This window comes from Suncus etruscus, chromosome 14, assembly GCF_024139225.1.
Source record: "Suncus etruscus isolate mSunEtr1 chromosome 14, mSunEtr1.pri.cur, whole genome shotgun sequence".
Classification (NCBI taxonomy): Eukaryota; Metazoa; Chordata; class Mammalia; order Eulipotyphla; family Soricidae; genus Suncus; species Suncus etruscus.
This window is the reverse complement of record NC_064861.1, coordinates 74,314,831-74,342,394: the sequence shown is the minus strand read 5'-3', so window position 1 is coordinate 74,342,394 and position 27,564 is coordinate 74,314,831. Positions and strand designations below refer to the sequence as shown.

The 27,564-nt window shown below is 42.7% G+C and overlaps 1 protein-coding gene across 1 annotated transcript in view; it reads right to left on the bottom strand.

The window, feature by feature from the left end:
* The window catches only part of CDH13 (cadherin 13), a 733,255-nt gene that overhangs the window by 303,929 nt on the left and 401,762 nt on the right, over positions 1 to 27,564 (bottom strand). Inside the window, exon 4 of the mRNA XM_049787442.1 lies at positions 15,266 to 15,385. Coding sequence (XP_049643399.1) covers positions 15,266 to 15,385 — 120 coding nt within the window. The remainder of the gene's footprint in view (positions 1 to 15,265; positions 15,386 to 27,564) is intronic.

Below are 27,564 nucleotides of genomic sequence, written 5' to 3'. Positions count from 1 at the left end.
ATATATTTCCTGGACAAGGGTAAATCAAGGTAGAGTCAATTATAAAGACAGTAGCATATTGGTTAAGGTATTGAATTTATACAGTAATTTCCACTCTTTGGAAACATATCAAGTGCAGGAATAAAAGAAAAAGTGCAAGGTTGAAATGACAGGACAGTGGGCAGGACCTTTGCCTTGAACTTGGTCAATCCAGTTTTGATCCCCTGAGCCTCTTCAGGAGTGATCCCTGAGTGCAGAGCCAGGACTAAGCAAAGCAAACTATTGGGCCAAAAATGAGAGGGGAGAGAGAGAGAGAGAGAGAGAGAGAGAGAGAGAGAGAGAGAGAGAGACAGACAGACAGACAGACAGACAGACAGACAGACAGACAGACAGACAGACAGAGAGTTGGCACCCCCTTTATGAACCACCCAGTCTTACTGTGAATAGGGACCTAAACTGGGTAGGGTTGTGACTATTAGATGCACATCATGTGTCCAGCAATATGGGGGAATCTCCAATCTCCAGATATAGAAAATTCCTATTTCTAGTCTTGTATCACAAAAATAGAATCAGAAGTCACACCATTAAAATGATAATCCTGGGGTCCAAGAGCTTCTAACTCACAGAAGGAAAACAAATGGAAGTCTGTTTCAATCTATGTCTGAGTCTGGACTACAGGCCCAGGACTACACAGAGACTTATTTCCCAAATCATGGCACCTTCAAAGCAGCATATTCCAAAGACCAGCTTCTTAGGAGTAGGCAGAGGGGCCACAAGGTGAAGAAATGCAGAAGGAAAAAAAAAGTGGGAATTCCCACACACAGAACCACGGAGAGAAGAAATGAAGGTTCCCTCCACACTCCTCCATCACAGCTTTATTTGGACAGCCATGATAACCTATGTAATATTTTCATTAAGAAAGGGTGTGGCAACTTCAGTTTACTTTCAGAGAACCACTGTACAGAGCATGACAGGAATGCAGGCAAAGGCTCACTTTTTCAATAAACTTCTGCTCCAATTACCTGTGATATTTACCTACAAGGGACCATTCTCTCCAGAAAACTAATTATAGCGAGTACCACTGCATGCCACAAAATGTACTTTACATAACCGGTTTCATAATATGAATTACATAAGGCATGTACAAATACACAGGAATTTCTCAAACCTCTTCTTTATTGATTCATCATTTTAACTCGTTAACAGTAAACAGCATAATTTTAAGAATGACATGCTTCACAGTATATGCTTCACATATGAAGATAAGATATGGGAGGAAGTAAAAGCATGCCTACAACATTAATCCAGCAAAGGATGATCACTGTAGATGACTGTGAGGACCATGCATTCGTGCTTCCTTTATTCAATAGATACTTACTGGGTGAACCTGTGTTTGATGTATGTCAGGTAGATTTTAAGATAAAATGAAAACAACCAGGGAAAACAACACAAAAATTTGCTCCTAACCGAAGGCATTACATCACTGTTCCTCTCCTCAAATGAAATGTGGAGCACCTGTGCTGATTTTGTCCCTTCTCCTGCAGTTCTGCTGGCAGCTTTCTCCCTTCCAAGGCTGGTTTGGTCCCAAAATGCATTTGGCTCTGCACCAATAGCAGAATTTCCAAGGTCGAACCATTTCTAAGGATGCAGCTCAGACAATGGAAACGTAATGGGTAAGGTTAGTCTCAGAAGGGATCCTAGGGCTGACATTCCCATAGTAAGCTTCTACTGAGTCTCCTCAGAACTAGACAAGACTCAAATTCATGAGCAACTATCTCCAGGACAAAGAAGGCTCAGCAGAGGAACTGTAAATGAAAGGACTGCAGAATGAGAGAACATGAAGAAATGCTTGCCTTTGACCCAGAATAAGTCATTTCTCATCTTAGACTCTGTACCAAGACCATGTTCAGGATTCCTCTTAGCTCTGAGATTTTGTGATCTGGAATTATGAGGAAAAGAAGACTGACTTGTTAATAAAGATATATATGACTTCAAGGTAGCCAGAGTTTGATGGAAGGCTCCCCTCCATTAGGGAAAGAGGGAATATTTCAGGCAATGAAGCATTGGGAACAGCAAGTGTCACTGAGTGTGTGAGTTGCCTGGTCAATAACTGCTCATCAGACAGTCTTGTCATGTCTATGTTTACTATGGAAGGAACTGCCTATTCCTGGGGAGAATGGTGTGGTATTGAATTCCCAAAAGGCAAATATGAGGGAAGAAACCAAACCATCAGGTATTTTCAGTCAGATTTTACAAGGTCCTGTGACTCAAGAATTTTTTGCATGAAGGATATGTAGTAATATTCTGCTGACTGTAATGAGGATAAAGCCAGAGAACACATGGCGGAGTCAGAGTGGGAAAGTTAAAGTTTCCAGAGTGTTCTTTTTTATCCCCACAACAGTGGGAGGCTCATGCAACCTGCCTCACTGCTTTATCTCCCACAAGGCTAAACTGCATTGTCCCTGTAGACCCAGGGAAATGAGCACAAAATTATTTCAGACCAAGACATAAGAACATGCATGCTTGTGCAGATGGAAGGCTGGCAGGGTCAGGCGGAAGCAGAGGTGACTTGAAAATGAACTGAGGGTTCTTGGGGGCAGAGCTGGGGTGAAGCCCTAGGGAGGAGAAAATGAACTTTCTCTGATCTGATTGGTGCCAGGTCCTGCTCACTTTTAACTCCTCCTGTTTTGATTTTGAAATATACCCGGTAATGCTCAGGGCTTATTCTTGTGTCTATGCCCAGGGATTTTACCTCGCCATGTTTAGGAGACCATATGAGGTGTCCAAGTTGAAATTCAGGTTGGCCATGTACAAAGCATAGCCTTTTTCACTGTCCTATCTTTCTGGCTCACACTTGACTCAAACCTTAGGTGTGGGTTGAGGCTTCCTGGAAGCCGAAGCTCACTCCCATTTCGAAATGAACATGGTCTCTGTACATGTTCCCAGGACCTAGAGGTGGCTACTAAATACTTATCAATAGGGACAGCTGTGGTGACATGATTTACATATGACAAACTGCACTGCCAATAATAAATATATTAACCTTTCCAGAATAATGTTCTGAGCATTCTAGAAAATAATGCATTGTGATTAACCAGGGGACTGTCTTCCTCTAGTCACTCCTGGGACTGACCCTACACAAAAACTGCTGGTCAATGATGTAAACATTGCATAGCCCCTATGTAATTCTTCAAGGAATGCTGAAGACCGACATTTATGGACATGAAGCAGGTTCAGGGACTCTGCCAAGGAGAGAGTCTCTTAGGGGTTCAGATCCTAGAACAAAGCTCTTGGGGTTGAATCTGGGGACTCTGCACTTTCTAGACTTGGCTGTGCCTGACCAGGTAGACCCTCTCTATCCTGTCTACCATGGCAAGGTCAAGAGAAGAGAAGTGAGGAGATATCCTCTTGTTCCTTGCAAGTAAAATGTTTGTCCTTCAAGTTTTGACAATGAACCTTTCAAATGCTTTCACTGAGGAAAAGTTAGGGAGAAAAAGCAAATGCCCAATTTATTCTAGCGTCTATTAGGAGTGGCTTTCAGATGCAAATGGAAGAGACAAGTATCACTTAGGAGGAATTACAAGTTGTTTGAAAAAGGCACAAATGCACGGAAAGTTGAGCAACTGCAGAGTCTGTGGATTGTGTCTGCAAAGGCACAGCCAGATACCAGCCTTTAGAGGAGTGATGAGTAAGGAGGCTGTTTAGAAATGGTGCACAGAAGGCCAGCGCTGAGTTCAGCTGCTGTGCTTTTCTGAACTGGCAAAGATCTCAAACCCACGTGAAGGGTTATGCTAGCCTTTGTGTAGGACCTGGAGAGAGGTTGGAAGAGAGGTGGAAAGCAAGATGTGCCTGCAAATTTCATCTTTTCTTTCTTACTTTATTTCTTATAATTTGGGGAATAGGGTCTCAACCTGGTGGCAGTTAGGGCTGACGCCTGGCTCTGTACTCAAGGAACCATATGGGATGCTGGGGATTGAACCCAGCCATGTGCCTTATCCATTGTACTATTCTGACTCCTATTTTACTTATATTTCTTCCTCTCTCTCTTTTTAAATATTTAATATTTAGGCACTGGGGTTTATAATACTGTTAATGGAAGGGATTCATGCATGACACTTTTTAGCCCCGTGACCTGCACCAGAACTTGGCTTTTTTTTTTATATATCCACCAGACAGAGCTTTGGTGCATGGCAGAAGGACATGGAAGGGGCTGATTGTTACCATGACTCTGTGGACACCCAGGCAGACAGTTCTGTATGGTTTTCTGTTCTGGCATCCCAGAGCCAGTGCAGATGCAACAACTCTTGTCCTTAGACTGGGTGTGAACATCAAATGGTGACTCAGAGAGATGAGTCTTATGCCAGCTGCAAAGACACCCAGATACCCAACATTCCTGCATACATAGATGGCTACGACCACGACCTCTGCATCTGAGACTGTAGTTTGTAGCTCACGTAACTGAGCATCTGGGCCCAGCCACACAATCTCTCTCAGTTCCAGTGAGTGCCCTTGCTACAGACTGGACACAGACCTTTCCAGGATCTTGATGAGAGAACTCAAGAGAGTCTCAAGGGCTGACTTAACTTCCCCTTGCTCATTAGAGGTTAAGGCTTCGAGGTGAGTAGAAACATTCCTTTAATTCTCTTCAGTCCAGGGGCTAATTCAAGCAGAGATGCTAGATCATGTAATGTCCAGGAACAATTACACATAAATTCCGCCTGAGGCCAAACATACATTATAATAAAGCCCTTGGAGCCTTTCAGATGGGAAAGTGAAAAGGCTCTAAGCTCAGGGCTAAAATTACTACTTCCTCCATGGGCTCAGATGCCTTTATTTGCTGGGTGTATATCATGAAGGGCACTTTTGCATATATCTGGCTTTGGCAAAGGACCAAAACAACTCAATTATGTTTTACCATTAATTAAACTTTGCAGAAAGAGGGCACGCTTGCTAATGATGAATATAAGCTTTTATTAGACTGCGTTAAAATAAGTTAGAATTAACTCTGTTCAGCTGTGAATAAAGATACAAGTTTGAATTCTTCAAGTGGATTTAAAATACCCTTGACTGTAGGAGCACATCCAGAAATAGAGACATGCAAGCTCTCTCTTTTCCTTCTTTTCATTCGGCACGTGTATGTGTGTATGCGTGCGTGCACAAACACATAAATATACATGCAAAAAAAACTATCAACATTGAATTAATCCCCGTCTACTAGGGACACTTTACATGACCTGACAGAGTAGTTGGCTGCTAAGCAATTTATCTGGTAGACTCACTGCCATTGTGGAAAATGAAAATTTGCTAGCAATATCCAGGCTTGATCAGACAATGGTTTGTTAATTCCATTCTAACAACAAACCAGACTATGCTCACTTTAATTAATCACTAACCAAGGAATATTGTATTCAACCAGCCAGAGACCTGGCGAGCATTCAAATCCACAAATGTTTGAGTCTCTTTCCTCTGATAGACATGCACTGGATCACTACCACTGATGAATTACAGTTAATTAGAAGATAAGGCAAATCAAAAAGAAACTATTGCCACTCAAAATGTGTGATCAAAGAGGAGAAACCAGTACGGTATGTAAAGGAGTTCAAAATCAAATTTCATGGAAGAAATTGTATTAAAAAGACATGTTTAGCCCTGTTCTACTGTTTCCAGTAGAAATATAATGGAAGGTATATAAACAATTTAACCTTTTCTGGTAGTCATGTAAATAAAACAACAACAAAAAAAGTCAATCCTAATAAACACAGGATGTCCAAAATATTTTCCTTCTAACACAAAATCAATAACTCGATCATTAATGGTACATTTTCCTTCTTTTAAAAAAAGTGTAGGTATTATATTATAGAAATCCCCTGTGAAACCTTATGCGTCACTGTGGACACTGTTTTCCACATATACACAAAAATATTCATTTATATTTAGGTGAAAATTTCTGGCTGTAAACTTCTAATAATTGGATCAAGCAAGATTCATTGAAATTGCATTAGCCACTTTTCAGTGTTCACTTATGGCCAATGGATGCCATGCTTGACATCTAGATTTAGAACTTACTGCAAAAATATAGGTGTCCCATTGTTCTTTAGAGTCTATGGAATAGCAGGAAGAGTGCAAAGTTCAAAGTCATGGCTGTGAAAAAGTCTAGTCAAAGTTTGGTTGCTGGATATAGAAATGCACTTGACTATTCATCTCAACAAGAATATTTTCAAGTATGGGATTTTAGACACCTTAACTCCACTATATTCTATTTGATTTTCTGTACACCTGCCAACAGTAAGTTTTAATTATTGAATAAAACTGCTGGCTATTTGAAAAGGGGGAAATGAAGCAGATGCCAATTCTGAGAAGAATTAGATATGGAGGCTGGGGGAGCAGCAGGCTGGGAAGGAACATAGGTACAAACAAAAGGGTTCCACCTGAAAAGCTCCAAGGACCCACTTCTGAGGAGGCAATCTTGTACCCAAGGCTATACTTTTTTTTAATTAAATAATTTTTATTTTGACCAAAGTAGATTACAAATCTTTCACAGTAATATTTTACGTACATAGTGACATTAAATCAGGGGGCATTCCCACCACCAGTGTTGTCCTCTCTCCACCCCTGTTCCCAGCATGCTTCCCATATCCCCTCCTTTGACCCCCAGATTGCTAGTATAAGTGTGTCTAGCTTGTTGTAGATTGGGTTTCTATCTGTTGTTGTTGGCTTTGGATTTGGTGTTTAAGTATAATCATTTTTTATTTCTACTCAATGTTCATACACCTGTTAGGTCTTGGTACTCTCCATTATTTCCCCTTCAATTTGTGAGGCAGAACAAGATGGTTCAAGTTATGTGGTTCTGTTTGGAGGGAAGAAAAAAGAAAGAGAAAAAAAGGGGTAAAAATCAAATAAGAAAGAAATGGGAGGAGCCCTTCGCAGGGGTCCTCAAACTTTTTAAACAAGGGGCCAGTTCACTGTCCCTCAGACCATTAAAGGGTCTGACTATAGTAAAAACAAAACTTATGAACGAATTCTTATGCACACTGCATATATTTTATTTTGCAATGAAGAAACAAAACAGATACAAATTCAAACTATGGCCCGCGGGCCATAGTTTGAGGACCACTGTTAAAGGCTATCAAAATCAATTTAAGACAAGAAAAGGAAAAAGGAAGAAAAACATAAAAAACATACCAAAAAAAAAAATCAAACAAAAGAACCCAAAAAGCACCACAGCAAATAAAAAGAACAACCAAACAATACCACGGTCCCAAAATAAAAACAAAACAAAACAAAACACACACACAAAAAAGAAAATCAACAATAACAAAAAATTATTTTGTGCTTTTTTTTGCATAGGCACAGTAAATATTGAGGAGATTAGAAAGGGAATTCCCTTGGCCTAAGGGATAAAGGGTTTCTTTGTCCTTGAAGCACACTGTCATGGGAATAACTATAGGCTCCATACATGCTCTTTTTCTCTTCCCTAGGTACTTTTGTGCTGTCTGGAAACTTTCCACTTAGTTGTGGATCATAAAATCAGGCCTCTTTAACTAGATATCTTGGTATTTGCACAGGTCATAGGATGAAGACTAGAGTAAAGTCTTCCTTTACATTTCTAGAAGTTCTGTTCCAACACTGTAATTTTAATCAGCCTTGGTTTTTGCACCGATCCTAGTATGGAGCCTAGGATAGAGTCTTTGATTATGTTTCCAGAAGTTCTGCTCAGTTGCAGTTGTCTCATCCAGATCTCTGGGATTATAGATCTTGATTGTTGTACAGGTTGTAGGCCAGAGCCTAGACTAGGATCTTTTTTATTGGTCCCAGGATAAGTTCTGCCCAGTCATGGTTGTCAAGTCAGTCTTCTGTAGTTAGCGATCTTGGCTTTTGCACAGATTAAAGGATGATGTATCGTCTAATTTCATCTTGTTAGGTAGTGAGGTAAGACAACCTGCTCTTAGACCTAGTTGTTGACATATCCTCATTGTCCAGATGTCATAACAAAACTGGCACATATTGGTGTCTGAGCAGTATTAAGAATGTCCCAGAGGGAGTTTGGTTCCTGGAGCTGTTGCAGAGAACTTTGTCAGATCTATGTCTGAGATATAGGGCTTGAGGTTGGAACATCCGTTTTAATCACATGGAGTCTAAGTTAGGACCACAAGACATATGTTCAAGTTGGGAGGTGCTCCTGTGTTGTAAAATTATGAGTTCTTAATCCTAGTAGATAAAAGCTTGTTTCTATATGTAAAATTTCCCCTTTAGTATACCTTTGCAAAAAGAAATGGTTCTATATCATAATGTTGATGCATTTGGGTGTGAAAGTGTCAGAATTTATTATCCCTGTGCCTGGTTTTAACCTGACCTTTTATCCCAGGCAAGACTTTTTCTTGTAGGTTTTTGTACCATGCAGAACCAAAACAGGTGAAGGTAAGAAAAAGAAGAAAACAAAAACAAAACAAGAATATATATACTCACATATATAAAGGAAAAAATAAATAAAAATGAGTTTAAATAAATAATTAAGGGAACAAAGTGAATGCAGGAAACTACCTTAAATTTGGCGATAAAAAGGTTAAGAGGTAATATTATAGAGGTCTTCGACTTATTTTTTTTTTTATTTAAACAACTTTATTACATACATAATTGTGTTTGGATTTCAGTAATGTAAAGAACACCACCTATCACCAGTGCAACATTCCCATCACCAATGTCCCAAATCTCCATCCTCCCATCCCAACCCCCACCTGTACTCTAGACAGGCTTTCTATTTCCCTTGTACATTCTCTTTATTAGGATAGTTCAAAATGTAGTTATTTCTCTAACTAAACTCATCACTCTTTGTGGTGAGCTTCATGAGGTGAGCTGTAACTTCCAGCTATTTTCTCTTTTGTGTCTGAAAGTTATTATTGCAAGAATGTCTTTCATTTTTCTTAAAACCCATAGATGAATGAGACCATTCTGTGTCTTTCTCTCTCTGTCTCTGACTTATTTGACTCAGAATAATAGATTTCAGGTACATCCATGTATAGGAAAATTTCATGACTTCATCTCTCCTGATGGCTGCATAATATTCCATTGTGTATATGTACCACAGTTTCTTTAGCCATTCATCTGTTGAAGGGTATATTGGCTGTTTCCAGAGTCTTGCTAAGGTAAATAGTGCAGCAATGAATACAGGTGTAAGGAAGGGGTTTTTGTTTTGTATTGTTCTTAGTGTGATTTTTTTCTTCTTGTTGCGATGGTGTTCTTTCCTTAGAAAGAGCTCACAGCTGCGTAGCGAAGCAGAGCAAAGTGCTCTTCTGGAGCCTCTTTTTGGCCCACTCCCAAGAGGTTCACGTAGCAGGACAGGAGACAGACACACACAGGAAGCACTCACAATTTTTCACAGTCCGAGGTCTTCAACTTATAAAGAAAATATAGGCTTCCCCATTATCTTTTGAGATATTCTTGTGGGGGGTGGGATCCAGGGCACATTTTCATCACACACCCTGGTCTTGTTGAGTTTGAGAAATGATTTGTGACTGAAAAGGCTTGGGTAGAGATCTTGCACTGGGGGTCTTTCTGGAGCTGAATCTGGTATCAAGTAACAGCCCACATTTTTGGGGGGGTGAGAAGGAGGGCCACAGAGCATGAGTCAGCAGGAGTGTTAGGTGTGGTTTCTTGCTGAAGACGAGATGTGGGACCGAATGGGTGTCCCTGCCCTTGGGAGCTGGGTGATGGTTTATTGTGGCAGGAGGTCGATCTTGCTATCTAATGTGTACCCAAGACTATTCTGAATGACACAAATTAAGATTAAATGAAGTAAAACAAATACACCCCAAGACTTTTAGACTCTGCATAGATCTATCTGCATAGCTGCGCATGTTTGGGAGGGAGAGAGACAAGGGGTGTGGAAAACCTCTAATAAATCAGATGCCTCGATCTCTTAGGAATATTTAGGAACAGCCATACATTATGCTCATGTATGACTCATAGTCATGACACAAGCAAAGTAGAGTTCTGGCTCAGTGGTCTTCACAATTTGGTTTAATGATCTATGTGGATTCCCTTTATGAAGAACCCCTGGCCCCATTACATAATTTTTCCATCCTGGCTTCAGGATGTCCTTTTCAGGGCTCATTCTACCAATTTATAGGGAATATAAAAAAAGGATTTTCAGTAAAATATACTTCATTGCTCTTGATGAAAAGGGTTTGTGATGAAAGGAGAATCTCTAATAAGCATTTCATAAACGACTTGTCTTTCAAACTCAATATAAAACAGAATAAAACACATCTCCCCAAGACCTCCTTGCTGCCTCTATAGATTTAACGTGCCCTGTTCTCAATCAATCAGGAACCAAAACTCCAAATTCTCTAAAGATGCTATCAAATATTTATCAGCAAAAGTTGGTAAAAGAGAAATTGTTTATGACTGAAATTTTGAAATTGTCAACCTCTGAAGGAATGGAAAGGAAAAGTGCGTGTTTGGGCGGGGTACTCATGCCTCCCTTGGGCATATACCCAGGATCCTCCATCCTGTCTAGGCTCAAAAATGGGAAAATTCTGCAGATGCGTCCATAAAACAGACACGAGGCAGTAAGCGTAGGAAAAGGTATTCATCTTCACCTACTTTCTGGCATATGCAACTCAAAGCATCAGTAAGCACTCTTCCTGAACTCCCGCCACCCCCCAAAAATTATTAGCAGCCACCAGTATTGGTAGGGTTGTTTTCACCATTCACTGCTGATGAAAAAACAGTAGGGATATTTCTCAAAATAAGACCAGAGCTCTTACAGGAACCAGTACTTCCACCTGGCATTGGCCCCTGGGACCCACAAAAAAACCCCACTTTTCAGAAAAATCAGATGCTCATTTTCTGTTTGTGATATCCATGACATGAAGACAAGGACAGATGGATGTGTAAAGACACTGTGGTCCATATACACAATTGGGGATCAGGTAAAATAACTGTGTATATCTAGACCACAAATGTTAACACTATGATAACATAAATAGCAAAGATTTCTCTCTAACTTATATTGCATATTTATTGTTTTGGGGGTGGCAAACCCTGTGGTCCTCAGAGACTACTTGTAGCTCTGCGCTCAGGTATTTCTCCTGGCAGGCACAGGGACCATATAAGATGCTAGATATTGGATCTACATTACTATCACAATGGCCCCAAATCACAAGTTGTTTTCAAAACAATGACTTTTCCAGTCCTAAATCAAACCAAACAAACAAATATAAGAGGGAAATTACAGGTTTGAGTAAGTGGTATTCCACCCATTTCCTGATATGTTGAGCAATATTGAGGCAAATATTCCACAGGAAAGAACTGAACTTTGGAAGGTGAGCTAATCTACAGTAAGAAGGAATGTTCTGGAAGTATAATGTCTCCAATGTCTGATTTGCCCCCCCCCCCCCCCGATACCCAACCTGCTGGCTAAGCTCACAGTAGAGAAAAAGAACATCAGGGGAGAGCTGAATTCTGTCATGATGGAAAAGCAGCCTCTTAAATTCTAGCAATTTAGCTACTTACTAGCTAATTAATTATTTGACAGATAGATAAATTAGGCATCAGTCAGAATCTTGTCTGATCCTGAGAGCAAGCCCCCCTGTGTATTCCTGTGAATAGACGCATCAATGGTGCCTTGGCCCAACCCCAGGTAGCCAATTGGCTCTGGCTGGTGAGTTCTTCATTCTACAGTACCTGGCTCCTCTTTCTTTAAAGGCATTAAGATTGTGATTTTTAAAAAAAAAGTGCTTAAAAATAGGAAAATTGAAATTAAGACAAGCCAAAAAGGTAGCCTGGAGCTGGCCCCAGGTCTCTGTCCTTGATGCTAATTTTATTGTCCTATTATATATCTACCCACTGATTCATTTCATCTTTTGATGCATTGCACAGAATGAAACAACTTTCTGTCTGTTTTAAAGAGCCTGTCAGTAAGACTGCTTTATTAAAAGGAAGGAAATGTACTCAGTAACACTATCACTGAGCACATTGGTCAAGAGCAGAGGCTTGAAAACCACAGAGCACTGGCAGATGCTCATCTCTGCCATGGCCCAACTAGGTGACCTCAGACATTTCAGTCCACCCCTCGGAGATGCACCACTCTTGTGGGCACATTGCTCACCATGGGCTGTAGTGACAACATTGAGCACAAAAGAAAGTCATAGGCAGGTGACCCAATTAGAACAATCATGCATTTATGATGCGTTCCCCCACTTGAGTATTGTAGGATAAAGAACCCTGATCTTTCCTCTGTCATTCAATATCTCCAACCCCTAGTCCAAAGCAGGAAGTAGCAGGTATTGAAATACGTGTTTGTGGACACAAGCTAGATTGAATGAAATAAATTGGAGTTGTGTTGCAGAAATCTAGGGATATCCCTCAACCATGGGCTGGTGGAAATTGACAGGTACATGTCCCAGTCCATTTCCCTCAACGGAACAACCCTTAGCACCCTCTCCCAGCATTGACCTGGGTTTAACCAGAGCACAAGGGGCCTTTCCCTTGATAAACAGGCTTCTCTCTTGGCACTTCCTTTTCTGTGTCTCACTTCCTCATCTCTTCCAGCATCCCTTTCACCTAAATAAATCTCCCGCATTTGCATTTTGGCTTTGGAGTAAGCCTCTCGAGTGAACCAAAGTCCAATAAATAACCTCAACTTTCATACCCAGAGTCTCTTCTTCATGTGACATCTCTCTTCAGCATGAAATGCACACAGTGCCATGTTGCATTTTCAAAATTAGAACATCTGGTATGTGGAGCTATTGTTTTGGATGGTAAATTTGGAGGCCAGAGCCCTCCCTTTAGCCTCCTTTCTCTATTTCCTCAGCATTCCCTAAAGATACTTCTATATGGCCTCTAATAGACTTGCAGAGCATTGCTTGTCAACCCCTAGTAGAGTAAAGGATAAGCTAGAAGATAGATGAGAGAGAGGAGGAGGAGGAGGAGAAGGAGGAAGAAGAGGAGATGGAGGAAGAGGAGGAGGAAGAGGAGGAAAAAGAGGAGGAGGAGGAAGAGGAGGAGGAGGAAGAGGAGGAGGAGGAGAAGAAGAAGAAGAAGAAGAAGAAGACGAAGAAGAAGAAGAAGAAGAAGAAGAAGAAGAAGAAGAAGAAGGAAGAGGAGGAGGAGGAGGAGGAGATGAATGACAAGAAACCCAACCAGGCATAAAGAGAAATAAACATTTCTTCGGGGCTATCAAAAGGAGGACAAAACCCCCCCAAAACACAGTGTGTGCAAAGCACTGCAAAGTAATATTTCAAGAACTTTCTGGAACTTTTTCATCTTTTACATATACAATGTACATTGATTAACACACTTAGAAAGGCCATTGTGAAGTAGAGAATCATGGCTGGGGCTCATTGCTGCTGTATGGAAGGGACTAAGACAGATCATGGCCTCACACTGGGTGTGGTGGCTATCACAAGAAAGGAACATGGCAGAAGCATTGATTGAGCACTGCTGCAGACCTATTTATTCCATACCTGCAGTAAAGATATGTGGGAAAGCTCCTCTGCAGCTTCCAAGGGGGATGTGAGTAAAACTGAGAGAGTGAAGGGAGCTGGAGGGGGATCCCATAACTTACTGTCCAAATCTGGAGGGGGAAGGTGGTGTTGAGCCTCATCAGGCCAGGACACCAATTTTCCAGAAAGTGGAAAGGGAGGATCATCCTTGATGGAGCCTTATCAATGCTAATGAGTAGGAAAGAATGAAGATCATATTTTTGACCTGTCCCCTCTCTGTAAACATTGTTGAGAGTTTCACTGAACCAAGGGAGTTTCACTGAACCACAGGAGACATGGACAAACAGATCACTGACCTTATCCCAAGAGTGTCTGATTCAGCGGTTAAAAGTGGAGCAGAGAACAGATATTTCTGCTAATCAACAAGGCACAGTTTTTCTGCTCCACCCAGACCATAGCTGGTCTAGGTGAGAGGTTGTTTCCCCTGGCAGCCCATAGAATTGTTGGGAATCATGAGATAAAACAACTGTGCAAGGCTGGGGACTTCAGTACTTTGTCAAGTGGCATCCTTGTCTTCAGAGACCCCTTCTTGAAGCCATCATAGAAACATAAGCTGACCCAGAGCTCAAAGCCCTTCATCATCCACATGCATAGAGCAGCCCTTAGCATCACATCCTCAACTCCTGGTAGATTTGGCTCAGAAAAAGATATTGTGGGGGACTTGGTAGTTTCAAGTCATAAACATTGGGGTGACTGCCACCAGTACTGGTACAGAGACTACTCTAAAAAAATCCGGGCTATGCTCAACTCCTACCTGGACACAGACTTATGGCTACATGCACATGTAACTTCTGCCCACAGACCAGGTCAGTGTCTCTGACCTCAGTCCTAACATTGTTCTATGTGCCCACCTTTTGGCAATCCCATGAGCATGTCACTCAAGCATACCATGCCCTTCCCCATTACTGGGCCTCCACTTAAAAGCTCCAAACAGGGGTTCAGCCAAAGGAGTCCTGATTCCTCTAGCTCCCAGGCTCCTCTTTGAGGCCTACCACTCAATCAGCTCATGCCCACCTCTGCCCAGCCAGCCCTAACTCTCCCATACTACCCTGTTTCTTTTCTTGTGCCATAGTCCCTGGCAGGGAAGAGGTGATACTCCCTTTTTCTCTCCATCAACACTGCAACCCAACAAGCTCTGAAGCCATTTATTTCATCAAATACCACAGCACAAGCTCTAGGATCACTGAGTACTGGAACACATGTTGACTCTCCTTTCAAAATAGCCAGGAGAGAACATGCTGGCCAGGCCAGTTCTGTAGTTCTTCCCCTTACACTGGGCTTCTCATCCAAAGACAGCAGTTATTCTGATTCATGCAACCACACTTTCTGCATCAGGCCAGAGTAAGGCCCGGATTTGGCTTAGTTCTTAGAGAAGTAATTCAGTGGAACCCTGACTGCTCATGTGCAAAGTAGGATCACTGGAAGGATGCCACAATCTCACTGCTATCATAGAGACTTGTCATAAAGAGCCTCCGCCTACCACTCTCTAGAAAAGCAGCAAGTTCTTCCACCTCTGCCAAGGTCACCCTCCTGATAGGACACTTGCCTCATTTCCTACTGCGTGGATTTCAAATTACTGTGCTAATCTTGTTGTTCTATTTTTTATTTTTTTAAAAGATTCATTTTGTTATCATTATTGGCCCCAAAACCATTTGCCACTGACTTTGAGGAATTGAGGCCAATCCCAGCAGGCCATCAAGACAGACAGAGTCAGCTTGTCTCCTAGAGGATTATCTTGGAACAAAAACACGCTCTTGTCATTTGTCTTCTGTTTGACTTACCTTGCCAACATCTCTTGGGAAAGGTTGTCTCTGGTTCTCTGGAATTAAAATGGGAGATACCACAATGGACCTCTTTTGTCTTGGGACAGGCGATGTTCTGGTGAATTTAAATATATCCTGAAAGAGAAGGAAACAGAAATCAATGGGATAACATCCCCCATGGAAAAGATGCTCTCCAACAACTCAGAGCTATGGCAGCATTGTTGTGAAAGCACACAGCTGTTTGGACACTGCTAATTTTATTCTATCAAAGCTCATTAGAGTTAGCAAGTACAATGTTAGACACCCAGGCAAGCTGACATTGTGAGTCACAATGACTGTCATTAAGCTATTTAATCCTGTCCCGAGCAGCATCCTATTCGCAACGTCAGTCTTGATTTATGTCTTCTTCAGTACTACTGTATTCCTGCACCTAATCTCCAAGGTAAGGATGACTCACCTGGTTAGAACCCACAGCCCTTCTGGAACATGCAAGTGACTATTAGTGGCCAGCTGTCAAGGTCATCAGAAAGAAAGAAAGGGATGAAGGACTCTTGCCAAGTGCTGAAAACAGTCAGACATTGGTAACAGTGAGTCCCTGCTTTCCAGGATTCTGGATTCATATCAAAAGGCTCTCAGTGGGAAAGCAGCTTCTATACACACATGCAAACACACTCACACCCAAAACATACACACAACACCAGACTCCAGATTCCAATATTCCAGATTCCACAGCAACTTTGTCAGTTTTGGTGCTCTACTGGAAACGTGTCTTTTAGATGAAGTAAGGGTTTGCAGAAAAGGAAATTTTCTGTCATCATTTGAAGGTGCCAGTATTGCCTTATTGAAAATAGAGATGTAAAAAATCAGAATGTTCTGTAGAGCAGCTACTGTTCTTCAGCTGGAGCTCAAGGGGTACTGTTTGAAAAAGGGTGGAAAGAGAGGACTAGTGGGGAGTCAAAGAGTTGTCAGCACTAAACTGAGCCTCTCTCTTTGGACTGATCAGAAATGAGAACTGCCAGTGGGAGATAATCCCAACATGAAGCCAACTGTGAAGGCCCCTGCTGAGAACAGTCAATTCACACATCATCATCTCAGAAAGAACCTGCAACTTTGGACAACAGGTTCCAATCCAAACTGGATCATAGCAGATCGTAGCAAATCCCCATCACTGGCTCCATGCACACACTCATACATGCATGTACATATAATTAGAGAGGGGCTTTCTTCTAAAGGAAAATTGCATAGGGAAAGTGTAAGAGGAAGCAGACCAGTTAAGGATGTGTGGACCCTTCGTCAGACTAGCTTCAGCTTATGGGAGGGTAGAGACAAACTGAAAGCAATGGGCCAAAAATTATCTACTGAGAGTCATCACTTTCAGTGAAAAGAGCCCTTCACTCTGTATTTTCCAACTCTAATGTTGAAAATAAACCTCCAAAATAAAGCTTAATCCACTTTAACTAAGGAGGAATAGCAAGCTCAGAGAGGATGTGTAAATCACTTGATTTATTTAAGATGGCAGAGAGAATATATTGGATAAAAGGTGTAGGGAATATAGGGTATCATATTGGGTGTCTTCTTTTTGGAATCAATTATGTAATTCAGAGAAGAATAATATTTAAGATATCAATGGACCTAATCTAAGTAATAAACTATTTGATGTTTAGGGAGACCAAAAATTGAATTTAGACTATAGAAAATAGAGCATCTATAAATATGTAAAAGAGAAGAAAGAGAATTAGGAGAGGCTAAAAGAATACTAACAATGCTAACATTAACAGCGAAATTCAACCAACAACCATCCAATCAACCAACCAACCAGTCAAATGAAATAGTATTAACCCAAGTCAGTCCACCCAAACAAATAGTAGAGTGGAAAATGGAACCAGAGGGGGGGTGGAATGATAAACAAAGTGGATTATATTCCCAACACACTGATGAATAATGTCAATGAGGATTTTGTGAGTTTATTAGGGGATGGCAAAAGAATTGAAATTATGCAAAATATGTGCAATGTATGAATCTCATTTACAACCTAAAAATCTGGAGGCTTGGATGAGAGTACTTTGAAAAGATTTAAGATCCTATGCAAATGTAAGGGATTGGTGTTTCCACTTTATAATAGAGTGAACACGGTCTCCAGCTTCTTGCAACAATATATGTGTAAATGAATTTGAAGTAATAAGAAATCATAGTGTCGTCAATAACAAACTTTTCATTGTTTCTAATAAAGGGCTTTTTTTGTGTTTTTAAGCCACTGAGTAGGTGAGAGTTTGCTTGTCCTTATGGGTCTTGAAGCTGCCAGGCTCCTGGGTACCATTTTCTACCTCTTGTGTCCCACCCCCATCTTGCCAACTGGTCAACCCTGCAGTGATCGGGCCATTTTATCACCATCATGGCATCTCAGGAGCTGAGCAAATAGGGCAATATAAGTTTGATATGCCTAAAATAGGGGGCTGGAGACTCTGAGTTCTGGGAGGAGAAAGAAGAGCATTTGGGAGGGAGCAGAGATGGACTCTGAACACAGTATTAACTCATTAGAGGGCATGTATTCCCCCAACTCAACTTTTTGTCCACAAGTGGAGGAAACCCCAAGTGTATATGCCCACAACTGTGTTTCTAATGGTCCTCCTTAGTTTCTGTGGACATGTGTTTATGTTTAACTGAGTCACCTCAACCTCTCCACCAACTGCTGTGTTTTGTGCTTTGATTAAGTCCATGCTGAGAAATTTGACTCTATAATCTAAAGCCCAGAGTTTCTGTGTGACTGATACTAGGTCGGAGACAAAATCCCAGATCATGGTGGCACTGACTGAGAAAGGAGGCCCCAGAAATGAGACCTTCTCACTGACTTCATCCAACAACTCTTTTCCATTTTTCCAAAATGGAAGCCACATGCAAATTCACGTCTTTCATCCATGAGAGTTGGGGACCTTGCTCTAAGTAGACTTTTGGCCTTCTCAGGACCACTGCTGGAAGGCCTCTTGCCAATGAGGCCTACACCATAGCAAGACCTGTGCCTTCACCCCAGCTCTCGCCTGGGAGGTAGTTAGTGATCAAACTCTGCTTCCGGCAGGACCCAGCAGTTTCTGGAGCGAGAGGCACTTCTGTTGAATTGTTTGCAAATGTCTGCAAATGAATGGAACAGCAGAAATCAATCTCCAATTTATTCCATTCTTGCTCAGGTGCTGGGGGGGGGGGGCACTCACTTGCTACACACCTCCTTCCTCCATTCTGGATGTAATCAGCAGCTCTGTACAGCAAGCCTTAGCTGAGGTGAGATTTTGAGTTTGCTTTATTACCTCCTGGGGCTAAAGTTTGCCTGCTTGAGGCCGAAACAGTTAACACACAGCCAACTTGCTGCAGTAAAATGGAGGAGGTTGGAGAACCCATGGCTTGGCCTAAGCTTGCTTCATTTCAGCCGCAGATTCCTCCATATTTCCAAGGCCAAATGTCAGCGAGCAGGGCACCTGCTGTCGCTTTATGGGACAGAGTTATGCTGACTATAAAATGGGGTGATGTGGAAATTGTGCCTCTCACGTATCAGCTTACAGAATGGCCAAGGGCTGTCCAGGAGCTCATTTCCAAGGGATTGGTGAGTCACAGGCTGGTGTAAAAAAAACTTATTTGCATGTGGCCCAGCACATGCTGCCACGCACAAGGTGGGCACAGGCCCCAAGTGAACCAGTGGTGTGGGAATGACTCGCTATAGTAATGAATATCATCCATCAGCAACTCTGGGAACAGCCCACTTTAAATCCAGAAATCTTGCAATGGAGAAGAGAATTTGGTTTTGCTTTGGGGCCACACCCTGCAGTGCTCAGGGGTTCCTCCTGGCTCTGCAGTCCTGGCATGCTTATTGGGAGCTGGGGATCAAACCCTGGTTGGCCTCATGCAAGACAAATGCCCCCTCCTGCTGTGCTATTGTGCAGGCCTAACAATAAGAGAATTTGAACCATCAGTAGCTGAGGGAGGAAGTAAGACATGCTCATGATAGAGAGATCCAGTTGATCACTTCTGTGGTAGGTGTAGAGCAAAAGAAACACAATGTGTGGAGAAAAGGACCTCCAGGGAATATGTGAACTGAGCGATGATTCTAAAAGGTCCCTGTCTAACAGCCAAGATGATCCTATTATCCCCAGCAAGGCCACATTTGCTTCCTCAGGACAAAGGACAGGGAAGGTTGGCATGGCTACCTACCTATCTTCATACCTCACTGGTCTCAAAATTATGTCTGAGAAATGAACCCCACAGGGTCCTCAGACTGACCCTCTCCATTGCTCCATGTCCTACCTGGAATGCCACTCTGCCTCCTTTTAAGAAGCCCCATTCTAGGCAGTTTTTTTCTCTTCTGCTGGGATATTGCTGGCAAGGAAGCCCAGCACTGTCTCAGCACCAACCCTGCATCCACAACTGTACCCCCATAAGGCCAGTAGACATTTTGTCTCCAGGGGACCAGGACAGGGCCACATGGAGTGGAAAGAAAAGTACAAGAGGCATTTTAGAAAATCATCCCAAAGGGAGAGATGCTGGATGCAGGTTGGGTTACTAAACTATTATAGCAGCCTAAGGCAGGGCCAAGCATGGTACCTGCTTTGGCCTCATTGCTCCTTGGTCACGTCTAATAGAGGAAGAAACAGATAGCACAGGCTTCCGCTTCACCTTTTTTTTTTTACTCTCTTGACTATAGAAATCTTCTCTCTAACTTGCTGCACAATTGTGGTTCTTACATCCCGGGGTGCCTAATGCTTTGTAAAATAATGGCCTCTATGGAAGAACTGAAGAAAATTCGCCTCCACTGCTAGACTGAAATCAGCCTCATGGGTGTTGGCTTTGTTTTGGGGTATTGCAGTGGGAATCAGCTTCCCTAACCTGCAGGCACCTACCCATCCAATGCTGCTTGCTCTTCCTGCCTTGAAGCCGGCTTTGCCAACCCACCTCGAATTATATTAGATCACATGTTATCGTGCTCCCTTACTTTTTAGGGTGTCTCTAAGCTCCTCCTCAACTAACCCTGCAGTCATCTAATGGCTGAGAATGCTTGGACATTGGGAGACAAGAATGTTCCAGTGCAGCAACTTGTGAGTGCCAGGAAATGGGCACATTCCTGCATCAAGACAAGGAAAAGATTGGTGAACACCCCCAGCCCCCCAAACCAGTGTCTGAACATGTACCAACAGTCTTTAAAGTGGAGTGTCACAGCTAATAACCCATCAGTGGAAGCAAGAAAATACTCCTAAAGGGATATGCTCTGACACTGAGTTTTTAAAAATGGCATCACCATAGACATCACAGAAAAAGTTGGTTGAAGAGACCTTTTTATTCCTTTGCTAGTTCTTCCATCTCTCAACCCACACTTAGAGCTAATACATATTAACTATTTCCCCTCAGACAGAATACACAGACACATGACCTTGCAACCACCAAGACCTTTGTGTCTGTCATCTAGTCATTCATTACCCAGCTATTATCTACCATCCCTCCACGCACCCATCCACTCATCCTTTCTTCCACCTATCCATCCACCCACCCAACTATTCATCCATTCACCCACTTAATCACCATCCACCCATCCAGCCACCCATCCATCCACCCATCCATCTATCCACTCACCCACCCACCCATCCATTTGTCCATCTGTCTGTTCATCCATCCATCCATCCATCCATCTATCCATCCATCCATCCATTCATCCATCCATCCTCTATCTAAACATCCACCACATGTCTATGCATTTATCCAGTATCTATTTAGCTCTCCTCATTCCCACTCAATATAGCACCCTTTTTAAAATAATCTTTTTAGGGGCTGAAGCAATGGTGCAAATGGTAGGGTGTCTGCCTTGCATGTATTAACCTAGGATGGACCACGATTTGATCCCCTAGAGTCCCATGTGGTCTCCCAAGCTAGGAGCAAGTTCTGAGCACATAGCCAGGAGTAACTCCTGAGCATCACCAGATGTGGCCCTAAAACCAAAAAAAAATAATCTTTTTTTATCAGAAATCACAAATACTTCTTCCTACAAAGGCCTCCCTATCCCTTCTCCTGAAAAGTCCAACACATCTATTAAGGTTTAACCCTCCTTTTCTCTCCACCCCTGCCTCCCTTTGTCTGACTATCTGTGTGTGTCTGTCTGCCTGTACTTCTACTTCTCTAGCTCAATCATGGCTGTGGTGCTGTCATGGCTCTCACATGCCTATGTGATGCCCACACCACCCTGACTGGAATTTCAATACTTGCTGGATTGCCTCTGCTGTAAATTTTCCCTATAGAGACTCCGAGAAAATGCATGTTAGCTGCATGTTTGAGCAAATGATGGCCCAGACAATTAATGAGAGAACACAAGGCCAGAAATCAAGTCAGCCCAGAGATGGATGATGTGAAATGGGTGAGCAAAGCCAAGTTGGGCTCCGAACCTAGTCACCAGGGCCCAAAGAAATCCAGTTCATTGGCCACTCTCTTGGCTCCAGATTTGGTTTTACCCGGAACATGAATAGAGAAGGTGTCATATAGGCTCACGTAATAGTTAAAGGTCAATTGTTCATTTTCTTAATATTCTAATGTGATGAAGAGCCAAGTTTGTACAGAACTCTCATGAGGTCAAGCTGAATGGCACTGGGAGCATCATTCGGACACAAACTGTCTCCTTTGCTTTTTTTGATCTCTTTAGGCTGTTGAGATTCCTTTAAAAATATGAAGCAAAAAGTCGCACCTCTTTTCTTCTAGTCTCCTTGAGTTTATGGCCTGTTGGCCCAATATGAATACTAGCAGGTGCATGTGTGAGCAATATCATTGTGCACCCCCTACCTGAGAGTTCTGTCCAGCTGAATGGATGATAATACCTGTCGGTAATCACTATATTTTCTAGTGTAATCTCTTAACTAACAATTACCCATGATCCAATTCTTTCTAAACACATGGCAACTCTTGCCAGTATGGCTGACGTCTAACCTGCTTGCAATCCTGCAAACATAACACATTTCCCCTCTTCTTTGCCTTCTCTACTTGGCTAACTCTTTATGCTTGAGACCATATACCACCTCTTCCAGAAGGTCTCCCATCTTCCTTCCTCTAGATTTTCACTGTACATCAGACATTCTATCTGGGTACTATCCTATGAGTAATAAAGGCTAGAAGGTTTTTTGGTTTTTGTTATTGTTGTTCATTGTATTTTTATTTTTGGACCATACCCAGCGGTGCTCAGGAGTTACTCCTGGCTCTGCACTCAGAAATTGCTTCTGGTAGCCTCAAGGGACCATATGGGATGCCGGGGATCAAACCTGGGCCAGCCACTTGCAAGGCAAACAGATGTTGTTGCTATTTTTTAATTTGTCTTGAAATTACCAGCTAAGCAGGCAGGTTCTACTTCTTGCTTATCACTTCTGCATACATTTAGACATTTACTTTTGTAGGCCATAAATATCTAGTGATTGATTCATGTGGACTAGACACTAGTGTAACTTCTAAATAAAAAAGAATGCAAAACATATCCCTTAACCCCAACACAGACATTGAGCACCTCATTTGAAAAGAAAGACAACCCCCTACAACAGATCTTACACTAATCTCGAAGCACTGTAAAGCGGCATAGCTCCAAGTGGGGTCCAAAAGTGAGGCTCTGGGATGTTCATCCACTGGTAACCCTGTGTCAGTTTCTTACTAGAAACAAAGAGGGGGAACCTCACACCTGGAGGAACGTGGTCAATCATCACTCTCCAGAAGAAAAGATGACTGCTGGGATCTGGGTGGAAAGTAAAGTGAGTCATGGACAGAAGGAGCTGCTGGCCCGGGCAACTGAATGTGAGAAGCAGAGGCCAAGGATAGTTGAGAATCAGGGGGTTGGAATAGGGACGACCATTTTCTATGGTGCTCCAGAAGAGGTCACACTCATTTATACCATGGGAACACTCAAATCTCAGCATATGTCACCAAAGTTGTAAGCAAAACTCTCAGGTCTGACCTTACATTCTAATTGCCTTTTGAGTGGGACTGGAAACTCAATCCTGGAGAACAGACTTTCTTTTGTGGGGGGAGAGGAGAAACACCCAGCAGTACTCAGGATTTATACCTGGCTCAGTTCTCAGGGATAACTCCCTGGGATAACACACTGAATACAGGTAACAAAGCCAGGTGAGTCAAATACAAGGCAAGTGCCCTACCCCACTATTCTCTCTTTTCCTGGCCCCCACATTTTCTTTTCTGATATGTGACAGGTAGGCTTAAATCACCCTCAGTCTTCAATAGCTGAATTTGAAAATTCCAACAAAAACAGTGCAACTACAGCACCCCCCCCAAAAAAAAAAACAAACACATACACATTCTCATTCTACCACCAGTTCCACAATGACAGGCCCTCATGTTTGAGTCACTAGTTACAAAATGGAACGAAACCAGATGCTTTGGGAAGAAAATCTGCCAAAGCACATGCCTGAGCTGCAGTTGCTTGGGAAAATATTTTATGAATCTAGCAGGAGCAAGAATCACACAAAGCAGGATCTGCTAGTTCCATTGGAGGTGAGAAATGTCGGAGACAGATTTCACTGCTTTCGTCAGCGGCTCTTGCAACCAGGCATGAGCCAGTGTTGGGAACATAATAGAGATGATTTCCCCTTATCCCCTCCCCCCCACCGCCTCTGCTCTGGTACTGATCAAATATTCATGTTAAATGGCTCCTTCGAAACACCTGGAGGCAGCTTGTGGAGCTTTACAGATGGGTTTGTTTTTCTAAGGTGCACAGTGCTCCAGTGGTAACAGCTGGATTATGCAGAGGAAACATTTCTGAAGTGTAGACACATTGTCCCCACGTCCCTTGCTTTCTGGTTTGCGAAGCTCATGAATGTGTGTTGGTCTCAGAAGCAAGATCTGTATGAGCAAGGCAACTCTTGGAGGAATACTGTTTCTTGATTCCATGAGTGTTCATTGGGCAGCTGCCATGTGTCACATCTATGCAAGATTTCTACCATGGGATTATTGCAAGGAGCCCTTACACTCAGCAGGTCTCATCCAAATGGTCCTTATCATCCTCTTGGGTCCAAACAGGAAACTGCTCCCTGCCTCTCTTCCTGGCATGTTGCAGGGCTGTGCCCCCAGCCTCTCCTTGGCATCCAGGATTTCCATCACATGGAGGGTTCCTGGGAGTCTTTCCTATCCCTCCCTTCTCTATCCCATACTCCCATGCTGATCATCAGCTGAGATCACATTTACCTGCTGGATCTCCCCATGATATTTTTCCTTTATATCTTGAGGGGAGCCCAAGGGATACCAGAATCTTAACCCCAAGGTGTTTAGTCTTGGCTTCCGGAAACAGATCCTGAGATGAGGGATGAGGGAGCAGATGGTTTATGGGGTGGTTGATCCCAGGAACCCTGGTGGGAGACGTGCAGAAAGGGGAGGCAGCGGAGGGAAGGAACTTTCTGAACAAACAGGTCCTATGAAGCATTGAGATGCCTCAGACTTTCTGAACAAACAGGTCCTATGAAGCATTGAGATGCCTCAGAAATTCTGGAGGGATGCGGGGTGCTCTCCTCACTTCCCCTTAGTGAAGGGGCTCCCTAAGCATTGGCCTTCTCTGGACTTATGCTGGATTAAAAGAGATGGGTGCAGGTTGCCTACAAACCTCTGTTTTTCCTGCCTGCTACCTTCTTCCATTTCCTGAACCAGGAGTCCCACATCCTTTTGCAGAAAGGCTCTTGGGGTATACAGTGGAAGGAGGGACTGGGCAGAACCAGACACAAAGGAGCTAATGCTTCTCCAGGAAGATTTATTTGAATGTCCATGCCCCAAGTGGATTCTTTGGAAGAAGCAACAAATCTGGGCATAAAGATTTACTGGGCACCTACCTCCATGCAAGCAACTCTGGAGGGTTGGGGAGAGCTAGAGAAAAGAACCTTTTACTCCACTTCGGTATCCCCAGGGATTCAGAACCCCCTAGGGCACTTTTGCTTGGCTTCTTTGTCATGAAAGTAGGGGGCTTCAGGGGAGCTATGGCCTCTGAACCATTCTGCTGCCACATGATTATATGAGAGGATCCACTTATGCAATGGCAGGTAAGGAAAAGAGATGGCATTAGATGGCATATGGTGTGTTGCCCTGTTTGCTATTGGAGCTCTTGCTGTTCCAACCTGCCCATTATCTTTTTGGGTTTTCGCCTCAATTTCCAGAGTGATCATACTGCATGTGTGTATGTGTGACCTGAGTATATGATTACATATATGTATAAGTGCATCCATTTATATATTTATGTGTGTATGTATGTGCCCAAACAGGTTAGAAATCATCAGGAAATTTGGGTTCTGATGGGTCTGTCTTGCCATATCATAGTCTATCATTTTTCCTCCAGTTCATTCATTTCCTTTTCTTATGAGAAAATACATTAAAATGCAAAAGAAAAATTTCCTCTCAGTTCTGAGAAAATGAAAAAAGAACATTGGGGTGCCCTTCCTGGCGTTCTTACATATGCTTCCTGCCTCAGCTGAAACGGTAGGGCTGCAACAATTTTGTATCTCATTTTCAGACTCTGATGTTCAATGCCAACCTTCTTGCCCTCCTGTGTCACAGCTTCCACAACCTTGGTTTCTGGAAGGACACAGGGCACACAGGGCTACAGTAGCATGGCCTCCCCACCCAATCCCCTCACTCTATTTCCATGCTGTGGCACTTCAAATGAAATGCAAACAGTGACATCATGGTCATGGATGCACTTGTACTTGCTCCCCTTTAATCTCTGAAAGTTCTATAAGTATGGGCAGTGAAGGAGATATCCTGGAATTTATGGCTGTCCTTACTGACGGCAGACTTGATCTTGTCACAGAAGGGATTTCCCAGCTATAGTGTGATTTCATCACAACTATAGAACAGTGAAACCTCCAACTCAGACACCCCATCACCGACACACACACACACACACACACACACACACACACACACACACACACACACACACACACACACACAATCCTAGGCCCCCATTATATGAGAGACCTCTGGTTGGTCTTCAGCTCAGGTGAGATGGTACTTTCTGGTTGGTTTCTTTTAACTTTGGGTCCTTCACCCAGATTCCATTGGCTGCAAAGGCAGGTATCATTTATTTATTTATTTATTTATTTATTTATTTATTTATTTATTTATTTATTTATTTATTTGTTTGTTTGTTTGTTTTTGCTGGGGCTAAGTTTGATCCATGTCTGGATCTGGCAGGGCTCAGATCTTAGTCCTGGCTATAAGCTCAAGAGTCATGGGGCCGGAGAGATAGCATGGAGGTAAAGGTGTTTGCCTTTCATGCAGGAGGTCATCAGTTCGAATCCCGGCGTCCCATATGGTCCCCCGTGCCTGCCAGGAGCAATTTCTGAGCCTGGAGCCAGGAATAACCCCTGAGCACTGCCGGGTGTGACCCAAAAACCACAAAAAAAAAAAAAAAAAAAAAAAAAAAAGAGTCACTCCTGGAGGTATTCAAGGGACTCCCAAGGGATTCTGAGGATTAAACTCAGGACTGTCTGCAAAGCAGTGTCTAACCCCTTCTTTTTCTCCTAAAGAAAAACCCAGCATCTCAGGCTGAGTTTTTAGGTATGCAAAGAATGGGGGAGGAGAGTGCACCTATTCCAGTGTTTCTCAAATGATGGGGCGTCCCCCCAGGGGGCGCGAGGCTCCATAAAGGGGCCGCCTTTGAGTTTGGCAAACACTGTCATAAAAGCTAAGCCCCGTGTTTATATCTCTGTATGTCTCTGGAGCTCAGAGTTGCTGAGTCCTGCTTCAAACCCCACTTCGAAAAGCTATGTATTGCAAAACATGCTCATTGTAGCCATTAATCCAGACATCACCTCTGATTAAAAAATCAGCTCAAATTATTTTATATATTTTTGTTTCGCAGGTTAAAGTTTTTTTTTAAATAAAGATATTATTTAGTCGTGCGGCGGAGGCGCAAAAAATGTTTTCTTCTTCCTAGGGGGGGCATAACAGAAAATAATTGAGAAGCACTGCCCTAGTCTAACTTCCCACTGTTAGGTGGCTTGACCCTCCACTGAATCTTGTGTCACTGTCTCAGGGAGGAAAGCAGGGAGGCCTCATCACCACCTTCCTTTGCTGGGCCTGGTCTATTTTTCTCCTTCCATTTTTATCTCCTCGCTCTGTTTTTGGTCATTAACTTCTTGATGTTATGGCTGCAAACTCTAAAATTAGAAAGCTATTTCCCACTCTGGCCACCCAAAGCCAATTGCCTCCTTTGTCTGACCAATTTTTAAATACCCTTTATGAGTGAAAAATCACCATGTTTTGCTCAGGGAGTTATTCTCAATGCTTAACCTAAATTATTCTCTCTTTTTTCT